Source organism: Labrus mixtus, chromosome 24 (assembly GCF_963584025.1).
Source record: "Labrus mixtus chromosome 24, fLabMix1.1, whole genome shotgun sequence".
NCBI classification, from domain to species: domain Eukaryota; kingdom Metazoa; phylum Chordata; class Actinopteri; order Labriformes; family Labridae; genus Labrus; species Labrus mixtus.
The window spans coordinates 10,598,113-10,622,016 of NC_083635.1; the positions used below are offsets into that span (position 1 = coordinate 10,598,113).

General features: G+C 45.7%; 2 protein-coding genes across 2 annotated transcripts in view; both read right to left on the minus strand.

Annotated features, from left to right (window-relative positions):
• Positions 1-589: 589 nt before the first annotated feature.
• Positions 590-6,645, minus strand: dusp27 (dual specificity phosphatase 27). Its single transcript, XM_061032267.1, has 6 exons — positions 6,538-6,645; positions 5,623-5,760; positions 5,309-5,427; positions 3,863-4,094; positions 3,503-3,720; positions 590-3,402 (listed from the first exon to the last, which is right to left on the minus strand). The coding sequence occupies exons 2-6, from the start codon at positions 5,733-5,735 to the stop codon at positions 590-592; spliced, it is 3,495 nt and encodes a 1,164-aa protein (XP_060888250.1). The 5' UTR covers positions 5,736-5,760; positions 6,538-6,645.
• A 5,576-nt stretch (positions 6,646-12,221) lies between these two features.
• Positions 12,222-23,904, minus strand: part of LOC132959352 (prolactin receptor-like) — a 28,498-nt gene continuing 16,815 nt past the window's right edge. Inside the window, exons 2-9 of the mRNA XM_061032278.1 lie at positions 23,792-23,901; positions 19,121-19,259; positions 17,217-17,386; positions 15,121-15,299; positions 14,731-14,884; positions 14,297-14,384; positions 13,973-14,042; positions 12,222-13,542 (exon numbers count right to left, since the gene is read on the minus strand). Coding sequence (XP_060888261.1) covers positions 12,865-13,542; positions 13,973-14,042; positions 14,297-14,384; positions 14,731-14,884; positions 15,121-15,299; positions 17,217-17,386; positions 19,121-19,259; positions 23,792-23,882 — 1,569 coding nt within the window. The 5' untranslated portion in view covers positions 23,883-23,901 and the 3' untranslated portion in view covers positions 12,222-12,864. The remainder of the gene's footprint in view (positions 13,543-13,972; positions 14,043-14,296; positions 14,385-14,730; positions 14,885-15,120; positions 15,300-17,216; positions 17,387-19,120; positions 19,260-23,791; positions 23,902-23,904) is intronic.

Consider the following 23,904-nt stretch of genomic DNA (forward strand, 5'->3'; position numbering starts at 1 on the left):
CGGCGGGGATTTGAACCAGGAACCTAACCCATGCACCATCGCCCAGCCTCATGTTTTCATATTGTAAGAGATAACCCAATGATGTCAGTCTTTGTAAATCCTCTGTTTGATAAAAAACCTGCGGAGTGGTTTAATCTATGTCATAGTGGCAATAATGAAATAAAGTTACAGCACAGCGGGATGTGATCAGCTTTCCTAGAGACAACTGAAAATATTCACTAAAGTTATTAACAATCGCTTTTCATTCATCAGTCCAACAAAAATATGAATATATGAATAAACAACGTTTGAATAAGTCGTTCTAATTTAGCTCTTTGTAATATTTGGATTCATGATGAAAAGGCAAAGTGCTTCTTCTTCTTCTCACTGCAAATAAAACTCGCTCTTTTCCAAAAACAGAAACCACCGTCTTTAAAAACAAGTCCTTCGTCCACCACAGCGACGTTGTTTCCAGGAGATTCGACGTGTTTTGCAAAGTGATTCTCAAATAATTAAAAATGTTGACCTTTCTGGGAACAAACACACTCTGATATAAAGAGCCAATCACAGAGTTTTACACTTATCTTTTAAAACATCAATAAAACATCTTCTATGATTCACTTCTACTTTGTGCTTTGGCCTCCTGCTGCGCCCTCCAGGCAGCGAGCACCTCGTCGTCTTCGGCCTCGGCAGCGGCCCGCGCCCTGACCCGCTGTCTGGTTTGGGCGATGAAGGTAGCAATGTCATCCTCCTCGTCGTTGTCAGCCTCCTCCCTCCTGCTCCTCCTCCCTTCTGTCTCACTGCTTTCATATCGCGAGTGATGAGTAAACGTCCTCCTCGTGGAGAGGTCGCCGTAGCTCTCTGTACCCTCGTCGGTCTCATCGTAGGCGCCGCGCGACCTCCCCGCCCGGCTGTAGCTGTGGGACTGGGTGATCCCGTTGCAGGAATATTCTGTTCCCTCGTTTGATAGATCCTCATGTAACCTTGATCTGTATCTGGAGGCGACTCTGTGAGTCTCCTCGTCTTCTTCATCGACGGCATATGAGGCTCTGCGGCTCGAAAAGTCAAATTCAGAGGCGGAGGCGTCCAGATCGTCGTATGGATCCTCTGACGGACCAGCTCCTGATCCAGAGGCCAGCGTCTTTGGAGGAGGTCTGACGCTCTTCAGCCAGTCGTCGATGCTCGTGTCCTTATCTTTCTCCAGCGCTGGTTTCAGATTCAGGCACCCGGAGAGGCCGTAGCTCCTCGCAGGTTTCTCCTTTTTCTTCGTCTCTTCCAGAAACTCCTCCTCTCTCTTCTTCCTCTCCTCCACCTCGTCTTCGTCCTCCTTTGGTTTCTTTTTCTTGTACAGGGTGCTGCGCTTGTTATCCTCCAGGATCTTCTTCTTCTCGTAGGTCGCCATCTTGCCCCTCATCTCGGACTTTATCTCCTTGTCCATGGCGTCCAGTTTGCCCATGTCCACCTGGTCTTGGAAGAGGCTGAACAGGGGGACGCTGGTGGTGGTGATTTTGTTCTTCTTGGAACCCAGACTGGAACCCAGTGTGGATCCCAGAGCGGAGCCTCTTCCACTGAGACCCGAGATGTTGCTGGACCCGCCACCTGAGAGGACGGACGCCGCTCTGCCTCGCCCCTGTGACAGAGCGCTGGAGTAGGAAGCACCGCTCAACAAGGACACTTTGTCGTCATCCACGCCGCGGCCTGAAATCAGACTTCCTGCACCCCCAAAGCTCAGCTCTGATCCGGCACGTGAAGGAGGAGGGAGACTCATCTCGCTTTGCTTCTGTTTGATGGTTTCAGAGACGACGTTGGCGATCCAGTTTTGGATGCTGGACAGATTGACCATCGGTTCTCCTCCAGGGCCTTGGACTGTAGGAACTGGGACCATGGGAGGAACTGGTGGCATGGGATTAACTTGAAAAGCAGATTGAGCAGATCTCGTGCTGCGAGCCTGCGAAACTGAAGATATGACGGATGATCTGCCGCTGAGCATGGACATGTTGTCATCGTTGGCGACGCTTGGCGGGCCTGTGACTCCGGCTCCAGCCCAGAAGGCGGACAGAGGGATCGTCCCTCCGCTGACGCAGCTCTCGGTCTCCCAGCCACACAGGGACTGACTCTCCTCTAGAGTTTTCTTTGAGCGCTCCAGGAGCTCCTCCCGCCTTTGTCTCCGTTTGGCCGTCGCAGAGTCCTCACCCCGACTCAGCTCCAAAATCTCCTCTGTGTTCTCCTCGCCGTACCGCTTCTGCTGCCTCAGCTTCCACGACTGATACGCTGTCAGGTTCACATCCTCGAAAGCCGGCGTCTTAGCTTCTCCCTCACCGTCACCTTTCTCTCCGTCTCCGATAGAACTTTTCTCTCCATCTTCCCGATCCTTTTTGTTCCAGCCAAACTGGATCCTCTTGACGCGCCAGCGCTCCAAAGGCGTCATCTTCTCCTTGTTCTTCTGACAGAAGTTGTACATAGAGCTGGTGTCGGAGAGGATGCTGTCCACTTCATCATTGATTTTCTTCTTTCCTCCTTCTCCGCCTTCTGTCGTGCTGCTCTCGCTGTCTTGGTCTTCCTCTTTCTTGCGGTAACGAGCTGCAGCTTGTTCCTCGATTTCCTTCAACCGCTGTTTCCAGAGATCAGAGTAACTGGTGCAGCTGGAGGTGGACATCGTGTCTGAAGGTGGACGTCTGATGCGCCGCTTCAACCTCTCTTTCACAGCGCGGACGTCCTCACTGGTGACACTCTCCACATCGGCGTCTACACCTTCCTTCGCCTTCTCCGGTCGGCCCGTGGCGACAGAGTCCACGTCCTCGCCGTCGCTGTTCAGCTGTGCCTCCCACCAGTCGTCGCTCTGATATTTCTCATTTCTCCGCTGCCACTCGCGGATCATGCTGTCGACGCCGTCTTCGTCGTCTCCGTCCTCTCCACCCTCCTTCTCGGGAAGCACGGTGTTTTCTTGAACCAACGCGCGTTTGTCCAATCCATTCTGAGCTCCGATCATTCCGCTCCGGAGCGCCGCAGCGGCAGCAGATGACGCGACGCTGCTCATCACACTCTCTGCATCCCCCTCCTCTTCCATCATGATGGAGTGCGCCTTCACCTCGATCATACTCTGCTCTTCCTCTTTATCCGTGTCATCGTCGTCGTCGTCGTCATCCCCGCCATCCCCGCCCTCGCCAAAGATACGGGCACGGGCGCGTGCGTCGATCACAGAGCACTGGCTGAGCGTGTCGTCATCGTCGTCGCGCTCCTCCATCAGGTTCTCGTTGAACTCTCGCAGCTGCTTCAGGAAGCCTTCGTTGGGGCTGATGGCGCGTTTTTTCCTCATGGAGGTCAGAGCCTCCATGATGGTCATGTGCTGGAAGATCATCAGGTAGGACGCCACCAGGACGGCGGAGCGACTGACGCCCATCATGGAGACCACGAGAACTTTTCCTACAAGAAGACAAAACAGAGATTATTACATTTATTCAACAACACAAAAGAAAAAGAAGTCTGGAGGACACACTTGATGTCTTTGTCATGTATCTCTCACCTTTGTGCGTCAGCAGAGCCTCATCCAAGAACTCAGCAGTGGGTCGAAAGTGCGCCGCGATGTCGGCGTCGGCGAAGTCGTCCACCTCGATGCCCATGTACTGGATGTTCATGCCGTCGTAGAACGACTCGCCCGTGTAGACCCCGGTGCCGTGCGCCGTGTTCAGGATGTGTGTGATGCCCATTCGCTTCAGACGAGCTTTGTTGACTGCAACAGATCTGAAAGAGAAGAAGGACCTTAAAGCATTCACTCACTCATTTAAGAAAAATAACACATTTCTTCCTCCTCAGGGCATCGAAGGGGCTTTCATTAAGATGCTCTGCTCACTCTGAAAATCTCTGTTAAGAGTTCATAACTCACTTCTCAGCGATGAAGATGTTGGGCCACACCTCGTCCACGGGGTTGATGGGTGCCTCCAGGCGTTCCTGCACCATGGCCCTCTGGATGTCCAGCACACAGGGGGTGTTGTAGGGGCTGCGGTCGTCGATCATGTCCCTGACCCGGTTGTAGAGGTCTTCCACCATGAGCTGCTCGGGCGTTTCCAACATGGACTCCGGGATGGACTCTGTGCGCACGCCACGAGGAGGCAGCTCTGAAAAGGTAAGGTATAATTTTCAACAATGAAAAAGTAAAATCCATCATTTAATCACTCAGCTTTATTCTTTCTGTCATGTGCCGTCTATTTCTTTGCATATTTACATGCAGTGATTATAATAAACAGACCAGAGTCTCTGATTTGGCAGTAAAGATGATGTTTCCTGAAATGGAAACTGTTGAATTTCATCCTGAAGGACAAACTGCGTCAGAATACACAAAGATAGTTCAAAGACTTCTGAGCTTTATGGTTTCAGGGCTCTTTATTAAATCAGCCGTCCTCCCTGCAGATGAAGCATCGGGCTGATTAAATGTAACGTAATGTCAGCGGAGAAATGTGATACAGGAGCGTCTCTGTGATGGTTTCTATGAGTTCATTTCCTCAATCAGCTCGACTCCATGTCTCTGCGGGCTGTAATGAGCCGAGGAAATTCAACATAGACTCACATCCATTAAAGAGTACTCGACCAGATTGGACTTGTTGAATGTGGAATCAATATTCCGATCACAGACGACGAGCTTCGCGGTATCTATGTGCACGCTGAACCGGTCTCAGCTCGGTCCTCGTCTGTCCTGGACGAAATTAAAGCTTCACTAGTCTCAATCTTTTCTAAATCTCCTCAGAGCTGCGTGAGGAGGAGAGAGAGTAAAGCCTCGCAGCGGATGTCCTGCTTCACATCAGAATGAAACAAAAACAAACGAGTGGTTTCATGAAGGTATAACAGTTTCATCATGAAAATCGACGACTCCAGACTTTAGCGCATGTTTTGTGTCCTGCAGGAAGCCCGTACACTTCAGTGGTTCATATAATTTGAGCATGAGAAGAATCCAAAGTGACAACAACTGCAGTGAGCGATTTTTGCAACTAAATAAAAAGTGACAGATTTATAATCTTTTTGACTTCCCCTCTGGGCAAATAGTTCCTAATTTGTCTCGGAAATAAACCTTTTTAATGCCTTTTTTTTTAGAGATAGGACAGTGGATAGAGTCGGAATATGAGAAGAGAGATTCAAACCTGGGCCGCCGGCTCTCGAGGACTTTGGTCTCTGTACATGGGGCGCATGCACTAACTGATAAAGACCTAAAAACATAACTTTTAACAGATGGCGCCGTGTAAAAGTGAACTTAACTTAATGCAATGACCCCTTATTATATTCAGTTAAGCCACAGGTTAAGTACACTCAGAGCCAACAACCTCAGCTCTCGTCTCACCCTCGTTGATGATCTTCTTGGCGGCGATGGCTGACGAGAGGTGGATGGGCTCCATGAAGATGCTCGCAGCGTCGGAGCCCGAGATCATGGAGAACCTGGACTCCGACGTCATCGAGAAGCTGACGCAGAGAGGAGGTAGGAGGAAGAATAACACATTATGGTGCTGTTTTGGTTCGTCTGTTTGTTCTAATTTTGCTTTTGCTTGTTTGTAAACTTGTGTTTTTAAAGGTGCTTCATAAATACAGATATTATTATTATTATTTCTTAATATCTCCATAATTAAACATAAACCTCCCGGGTCAGGTGAGTCCTACCTGGGCGACGGACAGCGGAGGTAACGGGACTGTACTCCCTGGACGCTCTCCTCCTCATCTCCATCAGGGACCGCCTGATCACCACGCTCCTCGCTCTCATTGGTCGACGCCATGGCAACCAAGCTGGCAACCTTGCAACTGATTGAAAAAACAATGAACTGCATGTTACATTAGTCAGATTCTGTCACTTGTTACCCGATGAGGTGTTAAAGTCAAAAGATCAGACCTAATCAAACATCACTGCCTGAATAGTCAATAAAATATATTTTTTAAGGCGATTTGCAACACGTAATGTTCTGATTTATGACTTTAAAATCCTCGTCTCAGCAAGTTCAGACGAGCTGATATTATCAAAGCTTCTCTATTGTAAGAGAAATGACGCACATGTTGGAAAAGTGAGACACTGCAAAGAAAGATGAGGAACTATCTCTGACAGAAATCAGATACTCTGTGAGAAACGTACCTGTACGTTAAAACACAATAACCTTTGTACTTTACAAATTTATACTGAATTAGAAAAATCCACCATCTGAAGTGACAGGAATCACAGACCAATATTGTTGTCTCATATTGAAGGAAAAAAAATTAGTAAGTATTAAAATAAGAAACGTGACAAATGTACAAGCTTTTAACTCTGATGCTGTTGTGAATCTATGTGTATAATGTGTGTCCCTGTGTGTGTGTGTGTGATATGAGGCTTTCCAGCAGATCTATTTTAAGCGGAGCGACAGCTGCCTGGGAGCACGTCAGGCCTGAGAGCAGCAGCGTCACTGAAAGGCCTCGCAGCTTTTTAAACAACCACACACACGGACACACTCATCTGAAGTGAGAAAACGCTCAAAAATAGAAAATGTTGCCTTTTTTCAGAAAACACCACCTCTGTGTGTGTGTGTGTGTGTGTGTGTGTGTTCTTACCTCGCTGCTGACGGCCGCGGTCACTCACTGAAGGAGGTCGTCTGAAGCTGACGTCGGCTGGACTGACACTAAAGTTAGAGAGAGTCCCTCACCCTCAAATCCTCCCCCCCTTGTCCCCCCCTGCAGGCCTGCTCAGCCCCGTCACCCGACACCTCAGACGCAGGTACCCGAGTACATTTACTACAGTAATACTGCACATTTACACATTTTACTGCAGAATTCTGCCCAGATTTTATTCTTTATGTTCACATTTACTTTCCTGTCGTCGTCCTTTATCTCCTTGCTTTATCCCTCTGATGTCAATGTGTGAGATTTGTCTGTACAAGGACCTTCTACTCTACCCTCCATCTGATTCCTCTCACTCCCTCCGTCTGTGTTTAGCTCTTCATCGTTGCTGCTTGGCGTATAAAAACGGCTCCTGAGAAAGAAACAATAAGGAAAGAGTCTATGTTTGTTTTACGGGGTTTTGTAGTTCTTTGCACGGAGACATTATGGACACATTTGGTCTAAAAAATGTCAGAAAACAGAACTTCAGGTTCATTAATGTGCACCGTCCCTATTTTAAATAAATACATAAACGTTGTGTTTATAACTTTCTTTTGATTGTTTATTGATTTATTGACTTTGTTTTCCTCTCCTTCTGTCAACATCAACATCTAAACGAGGCTGAAAGGCCGAAATTAACTTTAACATGGCAGAAAAATAAAGTTCACCTGAGTTTGTTTTACGTATTCTGAGGTGTGAGTGAATATATCTGTGCATGTTTTATGGAGCAACGACTGGTCTTTGTTTAGTTTTAAATAGATCGTTGTGTTCCTCAGTTTATTTATTAGATTTTTACATCCGTCCAGCATGTCCATGAGGTTTACATTTCATTGTGCTTTGTGTACAAGCTGCCGCCAACAAAAAGCTCCAAGAGGATAAATAAAGCAGTTTGTGTCAGTCTGTATTTGTTCTGTTATAAAGTAAATAAACGGTTCCCTGAAAGATTGTGACAGCTAAACATACATTTGATTTCAAGAACCAAATGTTCATTTTAAGTACTAACAACTTGACTGAGCTGATCTTTCTCCCTCAGAGGAATGACTTTGCACTGATTTGGGATCTTGAACAAGGCCTGTTTGTTTATCTAAAGTCAGCTGACAATCAAGTCGGTTATTTATAACCTCAGAATGCTGCTCATTTGAGTCACACGGTCACAGACACACACACATACACACACACAATCACAGACACACACACACACACACACACACACACACACACACACACACACACACACACACACACAGCAGTCTTCTTGTTTATCAAAACTCACAAGGAACAGTCTGCCAAAGCAAATCAGTCTCCACCATCAGCTGCATCTTTTAGATCTCTTCTTAAAAACACTTTAATGTAAATCCATTGTTATTCTGATCTAATGGAATATTTTAGTAAATGACTCTCATCCCTAATTTAATGTGTTTCATGTTGTAACTATTTACCTCATATTATTACGTCTTGTCTTACCTTTATTATTATCTTTATTTTAAATGTTTTTCTTTATATACCTCGTTATTATTTATTTATTTTCCTTTAATTCTTTATCTTTTTATTATTGTATTTGTTAAGATTTTACATAATTATAGCTATTTACCTGCAGGTAAAGGTTTAATTCTTGTTACCATATCTTTAATATCATTATTTTATGGTATTTCGCCGAATTTAAATCGCTGTAAAGTATTTTTGTATGAAAGGTGCTTTTTAAATAAAGTTTTATTGATTGATTGATTTTACTCTGACGTCACGCCACGTTTAATAACCATTTAGCTTAGCGTGTTAGCATATATTTAACAAATTACATTATTACGCCGACCAAAATATGAATGTCTGTAAATGTGAGTCTAATAAATTTATGTAACAATATTAAACAATAGTGTTAGATAGCTAAGAAAAATCACCGGAAATTACACCTTCACCTGTGGGCTTCTTCTTCTTTTTGTTTAATAGCAGGTGGCAACAAGCGTTTAAGGTGCATACCTATTACTGCTAGGCCTACGAGGAAAAAATGACTAAATATACATGATTAAATATAATAATAATAATTATTAAAGTCCCTTCACTAATCCAGTTTAATTTGCTCCATCCTGTCTTTACTATTGATGGTCACAGGGAACTAATTGTATTCTAATATGGTATGCAGGTATGACACTGCATATGTCTGTGACTTACCCAGAGTTCATTGCAAACTGGTGACGTCCAACCTTTCAGTAAATGTGAATCAATGTTTGCATATCGATTGTTTAAGTAAATGTGAACAAAGAAAGCATGGATGAGGACAAGTAAAGCTGCAAGAAAAATATCTGCAAGTAACATCATGAAGTTAATCACAGCTCATGATGCAGCACAATGTCATGCCAAGTGTAAATAGAGTAAAAAAGAAACAAACTAAACAACCTTTTGCCCCCTCAGACTCATTTGGGATGGAGGGGTTTTGGCCCACAAAGTGTTTAATCAGAGATGTGCGTGACTATAATTTGTAGACAAAGTGAGGAGATTGATCAAACTGGTCTTTGTGTGTGTTATGAATGATCACAGCTGCACACAGTCACACTGCCTTTTCACTTTTTATTGCATTGAATCCAAAGTGCTTTTGCCTGACATTAAGTTCCACATTGAACTGAAACTTTTGAGTAGTTTTGTCACAATAAAAGGTGAAAACGTAACTAACACTGAGCTGGTTTTACACATGCTAAACACCGCACAGATGCGCATAAACAAAGAGTCATTTCTCTCATTGTGTTTCCAGGCGAGGAGTGGCACGCTGGCTGAGATTTCAACACAACACAGTATGAATAGCACACAAATACTGCTCTGTGAAAAAAAGGCACGTACAGGCACGAGAAGAGACGACACTACGACATCTGACTGAAACACCAACGAGGAAAACAGCAACAGCAAGACGTCACCGAGGTCTGAGCTTCCAGTGTCAGGTGAGGGAGGTGACAGGAGAGGTGCTGTGGGCGGATACATTGACATACAAAAACAAGTGTTTCATAATGAGAATTCTTTTAAGTCCACCCGGGTCAATATTGCTTTTCATTTGTGATTAACACCTCACACTACAACTGTGTCTCAATTTGAATCCTTCTGTGCTTAAATTGCACTGGGTGAGCAACGTGTGAAACTCTGGCCACACACACAGGTAAGAGTTTGTTCATTTTAATAAAAGTGAATGAAAGTGAATGGATGAAACGAGCCAAGAAAGACCGTTTTTAGCGGCTGATTATCACGGTCAAATGTTGCCGTTGGCCTTTTGGCATGAAGGAGAAGATGAAAACGGACAACAGGATGACAGAAAAATGACAAAGAAGAAGAAACAAATGAGAAAAAAAGGCCAAAGTGAGGACGAAAAAGACGATAAAGAGGAGGACAAAGAGAAAACAGAAATGTGAGAAAGAGGCTGAGACCATAAAAACAGAGACAGACATAAAAGAAGACGAATGAGAAGAACAGCCATGTTGGATTTGAAATGAACCCTGACCTGTCAATCAAACACGATGCATGGTACTAGTGTGGACTTAGGAAGTGTCCCAGTTGAGACACAGCTTCTTATGAAGAAACTAAACACTTTAGTGTTACTTGCGTTAAACCTTTGTCTCCCCCTTCTGGCAATAAGAGGAATTACATAAACACTTTTTTCAGCACTCTAACACAGTTTTAAAAGTTTTCCTCGCCATCCATTGTTGATTTGTTTTCTTTGACTTGAATCCAGCCTTTGAACATTCACTGTTCATTTTATCTTCAGCCTCAGAGTCAGTTTTTTGATGCTTCTTAGGTTTTCTTGCGTCATTAAGACTCGCTAAGATCCCTCCCAACGTCAGATCTGACGATTGCTGGTTGATGAAAAATGCATCCCCCTCGCCAGAGACTCCAGCTTTAAAGACTGTAGCATACTGCGAAATATAAAGAGATTGATCAAGTGGTGATGAATCAGCAGAGTGTGAACTTGTTATACAGAAAAGTCCCGCACTTAAGCTTTAAATGGGACCAAAACAATCGATTATAAAAATATATGTATTATATAGATAAAGGTGAGCGTGTACTGTGTTTGATCTCTGAAAAGTAAAGCGAGGTCCAGTGTTAAATGGTCAGAAACAAACACAGTAAACTATAGATTTAATATTTTCAAAAGTTGGAGAAGTTTGTTCGACCTCCTGAGAAATCGAACAGATCTGTCTAAAACCAGAGTTTGAAATCACAGCTTACATCTTCCTGAGGGTGTGACCGTGACTCTAGTTAATCTCTTTGAACAACTGCAGATTACCAATAAAAATACCGTACTATGGATTGAATGTGTGCTGAACAGTCCGCTACAAGTCTCCGATAACTTCTGCAGAACGAGAGAGAAAAGTGAGGAAGATAATGAGACAGATGTGAAGAGAGACACAGCGCCTTCACATGCTGATTAATATTCCCCTCACTGTCAGGATAATCAAATATTCTCTAAATGACTTGGCACATGTACGTACCATGGTATGTTTAATAATAGAATACCCTGAATATGAAAGGCGAGTGGAAGCGAGCTGGGATCCAGTGATTTAACCACATCTTGATTATATTTCAGAGCGTGAAGAAAATGAAAGAAGCTTGTTTCTCTTTTATAACGAGGGTGAGGTAAGCCTAATATGTGGACTATGAATACACAATAATACTTATTTAAAGAGAGTGTGAATGCTAAACTAAAACAGCAGTGTATTTATCTTTTCCAGAGTCAAACATCCTCATCGTCCAGCTTCTCCTGGATGAAGCGCTTGTTCGCAGGAATTTAGTGAAATCTTTGAGGTAAATTCTGGTATTCTTTTAGGGTCTAAACGACAAACAGTTTTAGGGATTGCTCTTATAGATTTCTTCAGCCTGGCTGTAATGTCTGAAAAATAATCCTTGATGGATCGAAGTCTATCCATCTATTATCCGCTTATCTGGGGCCGTGTCGTGGTGGCAGCTTTCTAGGCAAGTTGCCCCAGGTGGCCCTCTCCCAAGCAGCGTTTTCCAGCTCCTCCTGAGGGATCCTGAGGCGTTCCCAGGCCAGAAGGGACATATAATCCCTCCGGCGAGCTCTGGGTCTACCGCAGGGTCTCCTCCCAGTTGGACGTGCCCAGAAGACCTCCAGACGGAGGCGTCCAGGAGGTATTCTGGTCAGACGTCCGAACCATCTTGGATGTGAGGGAGCAGCAGCTCTACTCCGAGCTCCCCGCGAATGTCGGAGCGCCTCACCCTCTCTCTAGGGCCGAGCCCAGACACCCTCCAGAGGAAACTCATTTTTGGCCACTTTTTCCACGATCTTATTCTTTCGGTTACTACCCAAAGCTCATGAACAGATGTGAAGGTTGGGACAGAGATCGACCGGTAAATCGAGAGCTTTGCCTTCAGGTTCAGCTCCCTCGTCACCACGCAATACTGCTGACGCTGCCCAAAACCGCCTGTCAATCTGCAGGATCCCTGCAGAGAGAGAGAGAACCTTTTCGTTCCAGAGGAAGATGATTTTTTCACAACACAAGCTGTTGAATGGCTGTCTTTAAAGCCACCAGACTCCATTTATAAAAACAGAGTTTTCACCTCACAGAATACAGGAGTTACTTGTCAATGACTGTCTTGATCAGTTCAGTTTGTTAAACCTCTCAAATATTGTGTCGCACCCAAATGTACCCATCATAACACCGAGGTCACTCACAACAGAACAAAAATAAACGTCTGGCAGCAGCTCTTGTGATCTGTGAGGAAAAAATCCTGTTTTTGTCAATGGAGTCTGGTGGAGGAGAAAACATCTTCTTCCTCTTAGGCTGAAAGGATCCCTGCATAGAAGGACCTTTTTGTTTGTTACTACAACTATGAAACCACTACGGCCTGTTTCACTGCTGCAGGCTGAAGAAATCTACAGACGCTATTCCAAAACATCCTGCACCTGTAGTCGTTTACATTTCCTCTTTAAGATACCACCCACCTGTTATCACATCTAGTATATTTGGCCTTTTATATAAATCTTAACAATGCAGCTTTAAAATCAACCTGTTTGGTCCCTGGAGTTTAACTGTCTCTGAGCATGTGCAGAGCGACCAGAAACAGTAAGAGGTTTATGTCCAGAGGAACTTCCTGTGGGTCACGGGCACACGTTGGTGTTGATTGCTGCAGAGATGTGGTCCTGCAGCATCTGTCCACAACAACATCACTTTTAGTGTCTGAGTGTTTCCACCAGGTTCTCTTCCTCTTCCTACAGCAGATTGTGTCTCTGAACACGGACAGTCTCCATGTTTCAGCAGTTTTCACAGTTTGTTCTAAAAATCTCTTTCAGCCCATGTTATCCACAGCAACAGGCAGCAGAGGGTCCGCCGCCTCGCTCCTCTCAGCCTCGCCGCCATCTTTCTGCCGGTTCATCGTATTCGCCCGGTCCTGGTAGTCGGCCAGCTTCTTCTTCTCCTCTGCGTCTGAGTCGACCCTCGGGAAGGAAGGGAACTCCTGGCAGTACGCCGGCGGCAGGCAGGGCACCAGATGCACCTGGCCGCTCTCGTTCATGAGCTGGACGCAGGTGTATAAATCCTGCGGTGATCGGTTGGTGTAGACGGCGGTGGTGTCAGGAGCTTGGAAAGCGTTGGGGAGGCCAGGGTGACCCATCACGCTGTACTCCGTCCCCGGCAGAGACACGATTTCAGGCCGAGGCCAGGGAGAGTCCATCGAAGGGGCAAAGTCTTCAGGAGGAGAGGAGCAGTAGGGCGACAGACTCGGCACATATGACGTCATGTTCGGGGTCGTGAACGGATGACGAGCGGCCATCGGCGTCAGGTCGCACGGAACCATCCCGGCGTCCTTCTCCCTGTCAGTGGGGGCGGCGGAGATGAAGCGGTCCCTCGGCGTGGTGAGGTAGACGTCGTCAGCGCTCACCTGGTCCCAGACCTCCTCAGTGTAGCTCGGAGGTCTGTAGCTGTGGAAGTTACTGAAGTGACGGTTGATTTCATCCAAGTTCCCTTTCTGAGGGAGGAGAAGGAGGGGATGGAAGGAAGGAAGGAAGGAAGGAAGGAAGGGCGCGAGGGGGCAAGGAATTGAAAAGGTTTGATGAGAGGGAAGTTAGAAACATAAGCAAAGAATATAAGGAGGGAAAGAGTGCAGACAATAGAGAAGAGAGGAGGACAGAGAACACGCAATATAAGAAATTACAGAGAGGGAGATGATGAAAAATGAAGGAGAAGCAAAGGAAAGGAGATAAGGAAGCAAGAAAAGGAGGTGGGTAAGGGAGGGTGATGACGGATTGGAAGGACAAAGGATAGAAGGAAACGACAAAAAACAGGATTGAAAGGTCAGAATGAAAAACTCAAAATGAAAAATCCTTTACCTGTGTGTGTGTGTGTGTGTGTGTGTGTGTAGTTGTGTGTGTGTGTAGTTGTGTGTGTGTGTGTGTTACCTTCAGCAACAGTGGGTCGATGCCAACGATCCTCGGCTTTGGAATGGGCGGCAAGAAGTAGTCTTTTATTCTGGAGGCGAGGACATAAAGAGAGGAAGTGTGAAGGGCAGAACACACACACACACACACACACACACACACACACACACACACACACACACACACACACACACACACACACACACACACACACACACACACACACACACACACACACACACACACACACACACACACACACACACACACACACACACACACACACACACACACACACACACACACACACACACAAGATGAACGTGTGTTGTTACTTCTTCTCACCTCTTGCTCTGTGGAATGATACCGAAAGCGATCACCAGCAGAGCCACGACACTGACACCTGACACCAGAATCCTCACCAGCAGTTTACCTGCACAGGAGCAGGAGATTCCATCAGTATGACGGGATCAAAAAAAAAAAACACAGAGCAGAGAAGTAAGATGTTCTGATGTCATGACACTTGTTGCAGAAGGGGAGCTAAATATGCCATTGTCTATAACTGCTTTTCCCCGTTTGGGATAGCGGGGGGGCTGGAGCCGAGCCCTAGACTAGACTTCTATTTCTGTTGCCATGGTATCAACGAGATATGAGACTGGCGTCATGTCTACGTTTAATATCCAGTCCACAAATGAGCAAGAATAAAAATACAGGGACAGGGCTGCCAATCATCATCAGCATTGTTTGATTGTCATGGAAACTCCCCCTGGTCGCCGTACCTGTGGGCGGCCTGGCGGGGATGCTCATCACCAGCGTGGAGCTCCATTTGCTCCACAGGCCGTAGTTGTGCGAGCGGCAGCGGACGCGGATGACGTAGTCTCCGACCGGGAGGCCGAGCAGCTCCACGTGAGGCTCCCTCAGAGGGTGCTTCACCTGCACAGAGACACAAACTCACAATTATTTCACTGTTCTATATTTCACCCCCCCTGCTGGGCTAATGTGCAGCTCTGAGAGCGGGTGAAACTGCAGGTCGTGATGTCGTAAAAGGATCAATTTAAAGTGACAGTTCCTTTAATTTTAACTTCCACTTCCACGTACAAATATGCGTTTCCTCTCACTGAAGAAAAGATGGGTTAGTCGGTGAATCTGCTGCACTTCTGTGATTTTACCTTCCAGTTGTCGGGCTCGGTCACGCGTCTGTACTGCAGCTCGTGCACCAGCGTGATCCAGCCGTACTTCAGAGCGGAGGGCACCGGGTACGTCCACGACACAAGCGCGTTGTGTCCCATCTCGTCCCCGCCGGCGTCCTTCAGCACGTAGGTCAGGTTTGCGGGAGCCTCGGTTTGAACTGAGGACGACAAAGAGGCATGTTGTGAAATGTCAACACGCAGCCCGAGGACAAAACAGAGATTCTTAATGATGGTTAGAAACTCCTTCCTGGCCCACAATGCACTGGGAGTAGTGACTCTGGTGGAGACTCAAAGATGGTTCATGAGTATTATTACACTTATCATGTTCCATTATGAATTCATACATGTAGGTAATGAAGATCAGTGAAACAAAGCAGCTCCCTGGATGTCCTAATGAGATACTATTCTTTATTATTCATGCAGCAGGAATTATTTCACTTTTATAACCTGCATGTTTTATTCATTCTGTGCATGTTTTCAATCACATTGTTAACGTTTAAACCGGCAGATCTGATGCATGCGCTCTTATGTTTGGCTGGGATTAACTTCAGCCTCTGAGCTGATTTATTATCTGGAGTTTTTATTATTATTATTTCAAACTTTCCCTGAACTGAACGGGGACAAAAGAGACGTTCAATTGCGCTGCTCCCTCTTTTTACACTCAAAATAATTCAGCACTGAGGAGCCGGTCTCGCTGGACGCATTAAAATTAAGAGTAATTATAAAGTGACATGGGAACCTCTTTGTGTCTTTTTTCATGTTGTATTCTGTAATTTGTTCATTTCTTTTGCTCGTAATTGTGAATTATTTTCTTCACTGTGTATTTGTGCTGCTTTCCGAGGACAGAAATCATAAAAATATGAATCTGTAACTTATTCTACAAGGCGACCCAAGGCGACGGGCATCAGAGAGTAAGAACAACAAAAGCAAGGATCTAGAGACGAGGAGACAACGTCAGGAAGTGCAAACAAACAGCTGTGCTCCTCCAGCACACCAGCCTCTGACAATAAAGCATAAATGTTTAAGAACGTTTATCTGTTCAGCACGAGTTAAACTGAAACATTTATGTGTTTTTGAGTGTTTTATAGACAAAATGAAATGCATCGAGACGTTGCTCTTTTGAACATTTTCAAGTTTTACAGACTAAAGAATCAAATTCATAATGAAAAAAACATTTAAAAATCTGTATGAACAGGAGAGAGATGTGTTCCTTCTGCAGACCAGCCTCCCATCACTGACATTAAAGCATAAATGGTCTCTGAGTTTTGACCTTTCAGTTATGGTAGCAGTCTGTGTGTGTAAATGTTTGTGTGTGTGTGTGTGTGTGAGCTGCACGCTGCTGTATCTGTAGGCAGGGGTCGAATTTCCTGCAGGGCTGTGATAAGAGCGTCGTCCCCGACATCTGAGACCCAACAAAAGATCACTGCAGCGGTCACATGGACTCAAACACAAGGCTGCTGCGCACACTAGTTAAGACACACACACACAGTCACACACACACACACACACACACAGACAGATTCTGCATCCCAGGAAGTAGACTGATCCCAACTCTGCAGAAACTGGATCACCACAGATTCTCGGCCCCTGAGCAACGAGATTATCTGATGGCAGAGGCTCCTCCAAAACGAGAGCAGGATTTAATTGCTTTCAAATCAATACATCATCTTCTTAAAAAGTTTAAAAATAACACTTATTGAAGGAATGACCCTGTAAATCCTCCATTCAAGTATGAACGCTGCTAAAGCCTGTGAATTCAATCCCTCAGAGGTCGTCAAATGAAAATGAAAACTCTTCAAAAATGTGAGCTCTACACAGAACGGCAGCTTTACATCTTTGGATGAAAGGTTAGCGTAATACAGAGCACACAGAGATAGAAGACTAATAAAATACTTTTACGTGTGTTTCTGAGTTGAAAACTTGAATCAAGCGTTGAAGTTTCATGGACATAAATCTAGAAATTAAAAAAAAAAGAAAAGGAAAACGGGTAGAAACGTGAGGGTCAGCAAATCAGCATTTGAGACCCAACAATCTACCTACATGTCTCATTTTAACAGTTTCCCACCCATCCTTACCGATATCTGCCACGTCCAGGCAGTGCTCCTGGGAGGTGTAGTTCCTGTGGGCGGTGATGGCCGTCACGTTTATGCAGTAGATCTTCCATATGGACGTGTGGCTGCTGTCGAAGTGGCAGCTGTTCGGGCCGGAGGTCACGTAGTCGGGACACTCGTGGTTGGGTCCTTTACTGTGAAAATGACAGAGGAGATTTACAAAACCACCAGAAAAATTATAATTACTCATGCCCAAGGACACATCGAACACGTGCCTGCAGGAGCTGGGGATCGAACCCTTGACTTTCCGGCCGAGAGATGACCAATTAGACGACGAGCTCAAACAGACACTTTGAGTTAACCCACATTAAGGTTAACAAACTCACATTTGTTTTATATTTAATCTGCTTTAAGAGCTGAAATGTTCAACGTAATTTATGCTTCATTAACATGGCTGTCATTCAATCAGGGTCAGAACACCTTGTGCAGGTATCACACATTTTTAAAGCAGCTGCTAAATCTTTTCCTCAGGTGTAAAACGTCTCCTGCTCCGAACTAGTTGGAACTGAAGTTGTAATTACGTGTGCTTCTTGTAAACGCTGCATTGCTTTTGATTTCTTTCTGTTTTAAGCCCTGAATGTACTTTTGTTTTTCAGTTGTTATTTAGTGAAATCAAATTGAAGCTTTGTCTTGAAATGGGTCAGTGCCCCGGGGAAAGCTGCAGGCTCTCTCTGCGTCAGCTCCAGCGTGTAGATTGAAGAAAGATTCCGCTTTCATAACGTTGTTTTCAAGGATTGCTTTAGTGTTGAATAGAAAAACAGGTTGTACTCCAGTTATTTCTTAAGTGTGTCTTCTGTTTTACTTTCTGTTACATTGATCTCAGAGCTCCGTGAACTCTCTAAATACGATGAAAATCTGTTTTTGAATCAAATCTATTGAATCACAGATCATCCGAAACAGTAAGGTCTTTTAACACCTTTCAGTCCGTTCATGCATTGTGTGTTGTTTTTGGCTTTTGTCCCACATAATCCCAGATTTACATCGGCAACCAAACTCCCGCAGGAGAACAGCGAGACGGCCGATGGAGCCGTGAACAATGCCGTTTGGGGTCAAAGTTACAATCCAATTTGTCCTGATTCCTGGGAGCAGTTTCTCTGCTGCGTGTGCCATGGGGCCAGGCTGGCACCAGTCTGAGGACACGTGAGGCTGCATTCAGGGGCTCCGAGCAGCCATCTGAAATATCGACGTGTTAAAAGCTTCACTTTGAGGTGAGGCTAGACAAATCAAAACGGATTTGAACACACGACCCAGAAACCTCCATCACCTTTGATCTGAGGCTGTTTGTTCCAGTTTGAGCTCTTTAGATCAAATTCTGAGTTCATTCTGAAGGCTCCAATCAGATTTTAGGCAGCAGTTCTCTTTTGTTCCCCAGACCTGATTTCAAGGGAAACTCTGGTATTTTTAAACATGAGCCCTTTAAACATATTTTGGGCTGTAAACAGCTAAGAGAATCTGTAGTAATGCTCCAGTGAACTTATTTGGCCTGCAGTAGTGGAACAGGCTGTTATGTCTGCAACGTAATCCCTGACGGGTCAAAGTGCGTCCACTTAAATTGTTGATTTTGTCCCTGAGGTGCTCAGATTATTATTCTAAGTGTGTGACATCATCAGAGACCTTTTTGTTACAGAGGGAGATGTTGTTTAGACAGAAGGGAGGGCGTTCACACCTGCAGAAAAACTGCTGAAAAACTCCTGATATTTGCCGGAGGAGCTGCATGCGTGAACGCAAACAGCCTCATTTTCCACTCGGACTTCACCCGGAGTTTCTCCTCCAGCCTCCTCGTGTTCAAAGTGAGCTGAATCGTGCACTGTAATACGTCAGTGTGATAGGTTAAGTTTGTTTATCATTCTCGTGTGTGATGCGCTCACTCTTTGGAGTAGCTGAGGCTGTAGGTGACCTGCTCTCCGTCTGTCAGGTTGTCGAGCGGATGCCACCAGCAGCTGAAGTCCTCCATGTTGGGCGAGCGGCAGTAATAGATGTGAGGCCTCGTCGTCACGGCAACATCATCTGTGGGGGCAAAAAAAAAAAAACACAAAACAACAACTCAAGGTCGGGTCAGTTGGTGTGTGGATGGTGACATGTGACTTTTTGTGTAGGCTTGTAGACGCACTCTCACACACAGGTGCAAATACCAAAGAGACATGAGCTGACTGCAAACCAACGACTTGCAAAAAGGCCGAAAAGGGATGAAGGACATCAAATTTGATTATAAGGAGATTCAAAGACAAGACAAAGAGAAGCTAAATGACAAAAACAGGCGAAAAAAACTTACTGAATTGAGATGCAAACCAGCAGCTTTCATTTGCTAAATGACCACAAAGAAAAGTAAAAATGACAAAAATAAGCAACATGCTCTCAAAGACACTCCAAACACTCCAAAAGCAATGCAATATGTAGCAAAAACATGCAAAAGGGTTAAGAGATGCTACAATTCTCCAAAATGAAAGAGGAAGAGGAGGAGGAGGAAGATGAGGAGGAGGATAACGAGGAGGATAACGAGGAGGAGGAGAAGGAAGAGGAGGAGAAGAACAAGGAAGAGGAGGGAGGAGGATGTGGAGGAGGAAGAGGAGGAGAAGAACGAGGAAGAGGAGGAGGAGGAAGAGGAGGAGGAGGAGGAGGAGGAAGAGAAGGAGGAAGAGGAGAAGAAGAAAGAGGAAGAGGAGGAGTAGAAGGAGCAGGAAGAGGAGGAGCAGGAGGAGGAGGAAGAGGAGGAGGAGGAAGAGGAGGAGGAGGAAGATGAGGAGGAGGAGGAGGATGAGGAGAAGAACGAGGAGGAGGAGGATGTGGAGGAGGAGGAGGAAGAGAAGGAGGAAGAGGAGAAGAAGAAAGAGGATGTGGAGGAGGAGGAAGAGGAGGAGCAGGAAGAGGAGGAGCAGGAGGAGGAGGATGTGGAGGAGGAGGAAGAGAAGACGGAGGAGGATGAGGAGAAGAACGAGGAAGAGGAGGAGGAGGAAGATGAGGAGGAGGAGAAGGAGGAGGAGGAAGAGGAGAAGAAGGAGGAAGAGGAGGAGTAGAAGGAGGAAGAGGAAGAGAAGAAGGAGGAGGAAGAGGAGGAGTAGAAGGAGCAGGAGGAAGGAGGAGGAGGAGAAGAAGTAGGAGGAGGTAGAAGAGGAGGAAGAGGAGAAAAAGGAAGAGGAGGAGGAGAAGAAGGAGGAGGAGAAGAAGGAGGAGAAGGAGGAAGAGGAGGAGGAGGAGGAGGAAGAGGAGGAGGAGGAGAAGGAGGAGGGGTATTACTGCGATGCTCGTTAAACTCAAATAGATTTTTCTGCACATCAAATCTTTGTTTTCTGAAGTCGTCGTCGGGTAAAATGAGGACAAGCTGAGAAAACATATTCAAGCTCTGTCAGGTAAGTCTTCATCATGTAAGCACATGAAAGCAGCGAGCGTCAGGTGCCCTCACAGATCACAGCAGTGGGAGGCGAGCGGTAATCCATGAGGGAATGCATGGAGCTGCAGTCTGAGGGCAGCGGGGAAACAAAGGCCTGTTGTGCCGGCTGTAAGGAGCTCAGGGAGCCACGCTGCAGGCTCCTTCCAATCAACCACCTCCACTTCTCAGAAAGAAAGAAAAGATCGACGCACGCTGGGCCGCCATAGAGCTCAGCGAATACATACCTGCAGCCAATCCCATCCAAAGCAGCGTATGTAACATCATTTCACCAGGGCCCCATGTGGACTCCATGTAAACAGAGATTTAATGAAAAAGGACTCACTGTGAGTCATGAAAACAAATGTTAAACGCGCTTTCAACTGATGTTTTCAACCTTAGATCCAAGGGTCAAAAGGTCATGGGCCTGGGTCCCTGTTTGAAGCGACTAAAATTGATTTAGATGACATAAAAAAAACCTAAAAAACCACCACAAAGAGAAGCAAGACAACAACAAAGACTGCTAAAAACCCCAAGATAGAATATCTGGGATGCACAAAGGAAGTGACTAATACAACCAGACGTCCCTGATGCCCAGCCACAACCGTCGGACTGTGGCGTCCCTCAACCACCGACGTCCTCATTCATGCACGGCCCGCTCCGACCTCCACCTCAGCGGCGAGGAAGGAACGCAAGGACTACAAAGGAGAAATCCTTCCTGCATATTACCCCATCTCACCCTGTCCCATTTTTCTTTTCTAACATAATGAGTAACGTCTTTGACCTGCTTTTTGTAAAGCTTCTCGACATAACGCTTGTTGTGATTAGGTGTTATACAAATAAAGTGCGTCGTCCTTCTCTGAGAAACTCTGAAGGTGAAGTTTGCGGCGTTAAAGGAAGTGACAGATCGGGCTCTTGATGCTGAATCACTTCAAAAATCACTTCAGGATTTAACAAGGTAGGAACAAGTTTTATACAGCTACATGAATATGCACTGAACCATTTCCTGACCTGAGCTGCTGCAGGACAACGTTCCCCCCGAAGGTGTGCTTATACGGAAACAACAACCTACATTAAAACTGCTGCAGTTTTGAACAGGTTATGATGTTATCCCCATCCAAAATCCAGAGCGGGTGCTTGTAATCAGGACGATGTTTGGATTCAGCAGAGGAACTCATCAAATTCAGTTTATTTGCTTTATTTTGGATTCATCTCAACAGATTATTGACCAAACCTTCCTGAATGATCACATCAAAAAGCCCACAGGGCGTGTTTGTGCAGCTTTCACTGGTTGCAGGAATTCAAAAGGTAACAAAAGTCTTCTGTGTTGTGAGCTCAGCAGGAAGGTTATCGACGATCTGCACTCACGTCCAGCTGAGCGGAAATAAAAACAGCAGGCGCAGCTGGCGTCCATCTGAGCCCGATCTGGTCGGACAGAGCTACAGTTCACGGATGAAACCCTCTGAACTAATTCTTAAAATGGTCGAAAAAAACTTTCTGAAAAAGTTCAATTTGACCTGACAGGAGTGGAACAAGCAACAGGTTTACTGGAAAGTGATCAAGCAGAGCACTTTGTAACTCCTCCGGCTGACAGCCTAAAGGAGAGGAACCAGAAAAGTCTCACAGGGATCAACTTTTCAGCCTTCTACTGAAGAGATGCACACACTCTTAGAACAGTTTTGCCTGCTTGTTTCTGTGCATTCACTTTTAAATGTACATACTTTATTAATCCCTGAGGGAAATTATTCTTAATCTTATTCTCTCCGGTATTCTTAAACTGGTCCCTACAGACTGAGCTACATTCTCCTGTCTTCCAACCTTTCCATAAAAACAAAGAGACAATCTGGTGACATCAACTACAAGATGAACCAACTTGAATAAGGAGTTAAGGAGTCCGCCGTGCTCTTCTGTGTGAGGATAACTCCGCCACACACTCGTGGGTCGATTGAGTGTGTGTGGGAGCTCTGGGAGGTGAGGCCGGGCTGTGAGTGTGTCACCGTGGCTGGACCCGTTCAGCCGAGTGTGACGGAGGATCAGCGCCGATTCGGCAGCAGACACATCTGGAACCTGGTGGTTTGGTTTGGTTTGGTTTGGATTAAGAGCAACATGAGAACCTCGTGAACAAATCGCACGCTGGGACGTCCTGATTCGGAGCCAAAATTTCACAAAGATCAACAAACACACCGGGCACAGAGAGCATCAAGTCACATTTAATCAGCTAACAAGCCGCTAATTAACCGTCTGCTTCCTCCATGAAACAACAAACTCTGCGTGAGGAGGGCCGGAAAAAAACCCTGCTGATTTCTGTAATCCTGTCAACTCTAACAACTCACAGCCGCTGCCTGTATCCATGTTTCTGCTCATTTTGATGTGATTTCTCAAACTTTTTCTAGATGCCTTACACCCCGAGAATCTGTACAAACTTAGCTAAAAGGTTATGCAAGTCAATACACCTACTTGTAACGCCCTCGACCTGGGCATCAGTCAGTCGACCCTGTCCTGTTAACTGGAACCAGGAAGAGAGAAAGCATCTCTCTTGTACTCACATCTTTGCACCAGTCAAGTACAGGATCGAGTTCAAGGTTCTTTAATGCGTTTTTAAGGCTTTACATGGCCTGATCCCCCCCCCCCCCCCCCCCAGTCCTCTCACTATGAACTCCTCCACCCCCTCTCCCCACCCAGACCTCTCAGGTGTTCAGACCGGCCTCTTCTGGTAGCTCCTCGTCAGGGCTAAAGGTTCCCCTTCTTTAGACACTTTTAGGACCAGACTGAAGACTCACTTCCCCTCGTGCATTTCAGTGTCCTTAAGAGCGCTCACCATTGCCCCCCTTAGCGTCCTGTGGTCCTGATGGTCGAATGTGTATGTTTCTTGATTTGATTTTGCTTTGACCGCTAATGTTGTCTATGGATGTTTTTGTACAGCACGTTGGTTTGTTTTTCAATGAACACACAACTTGCTGATGCAAAAGCTGGATATTCAAGAGCTTTGTTTTCAAAAAGACTGACGTCTCTCTCTTTTATAAATCTATCTTTTAGATGATCTTAAACAGGATCATGTAGAAGTCAACCTCCAGCAGCAGGGAGGTCAAAAACCTTGATGCAAGGCCCGAGTCTCGTTTTGTGTATTTTAGGATTCATCATGCACCGGAAATCAGAGTGAGAAGGAAAAACTCACCGTGGCTGTGTCTCTCTTTGTAAGCGGCGTCCTGTGTGACGATTCTGCTGCAGCTCATCAGAGGAAGCACACAGAGCAGCAGCCTCAGCATCCTGCCGCCTTCTATCCACCTG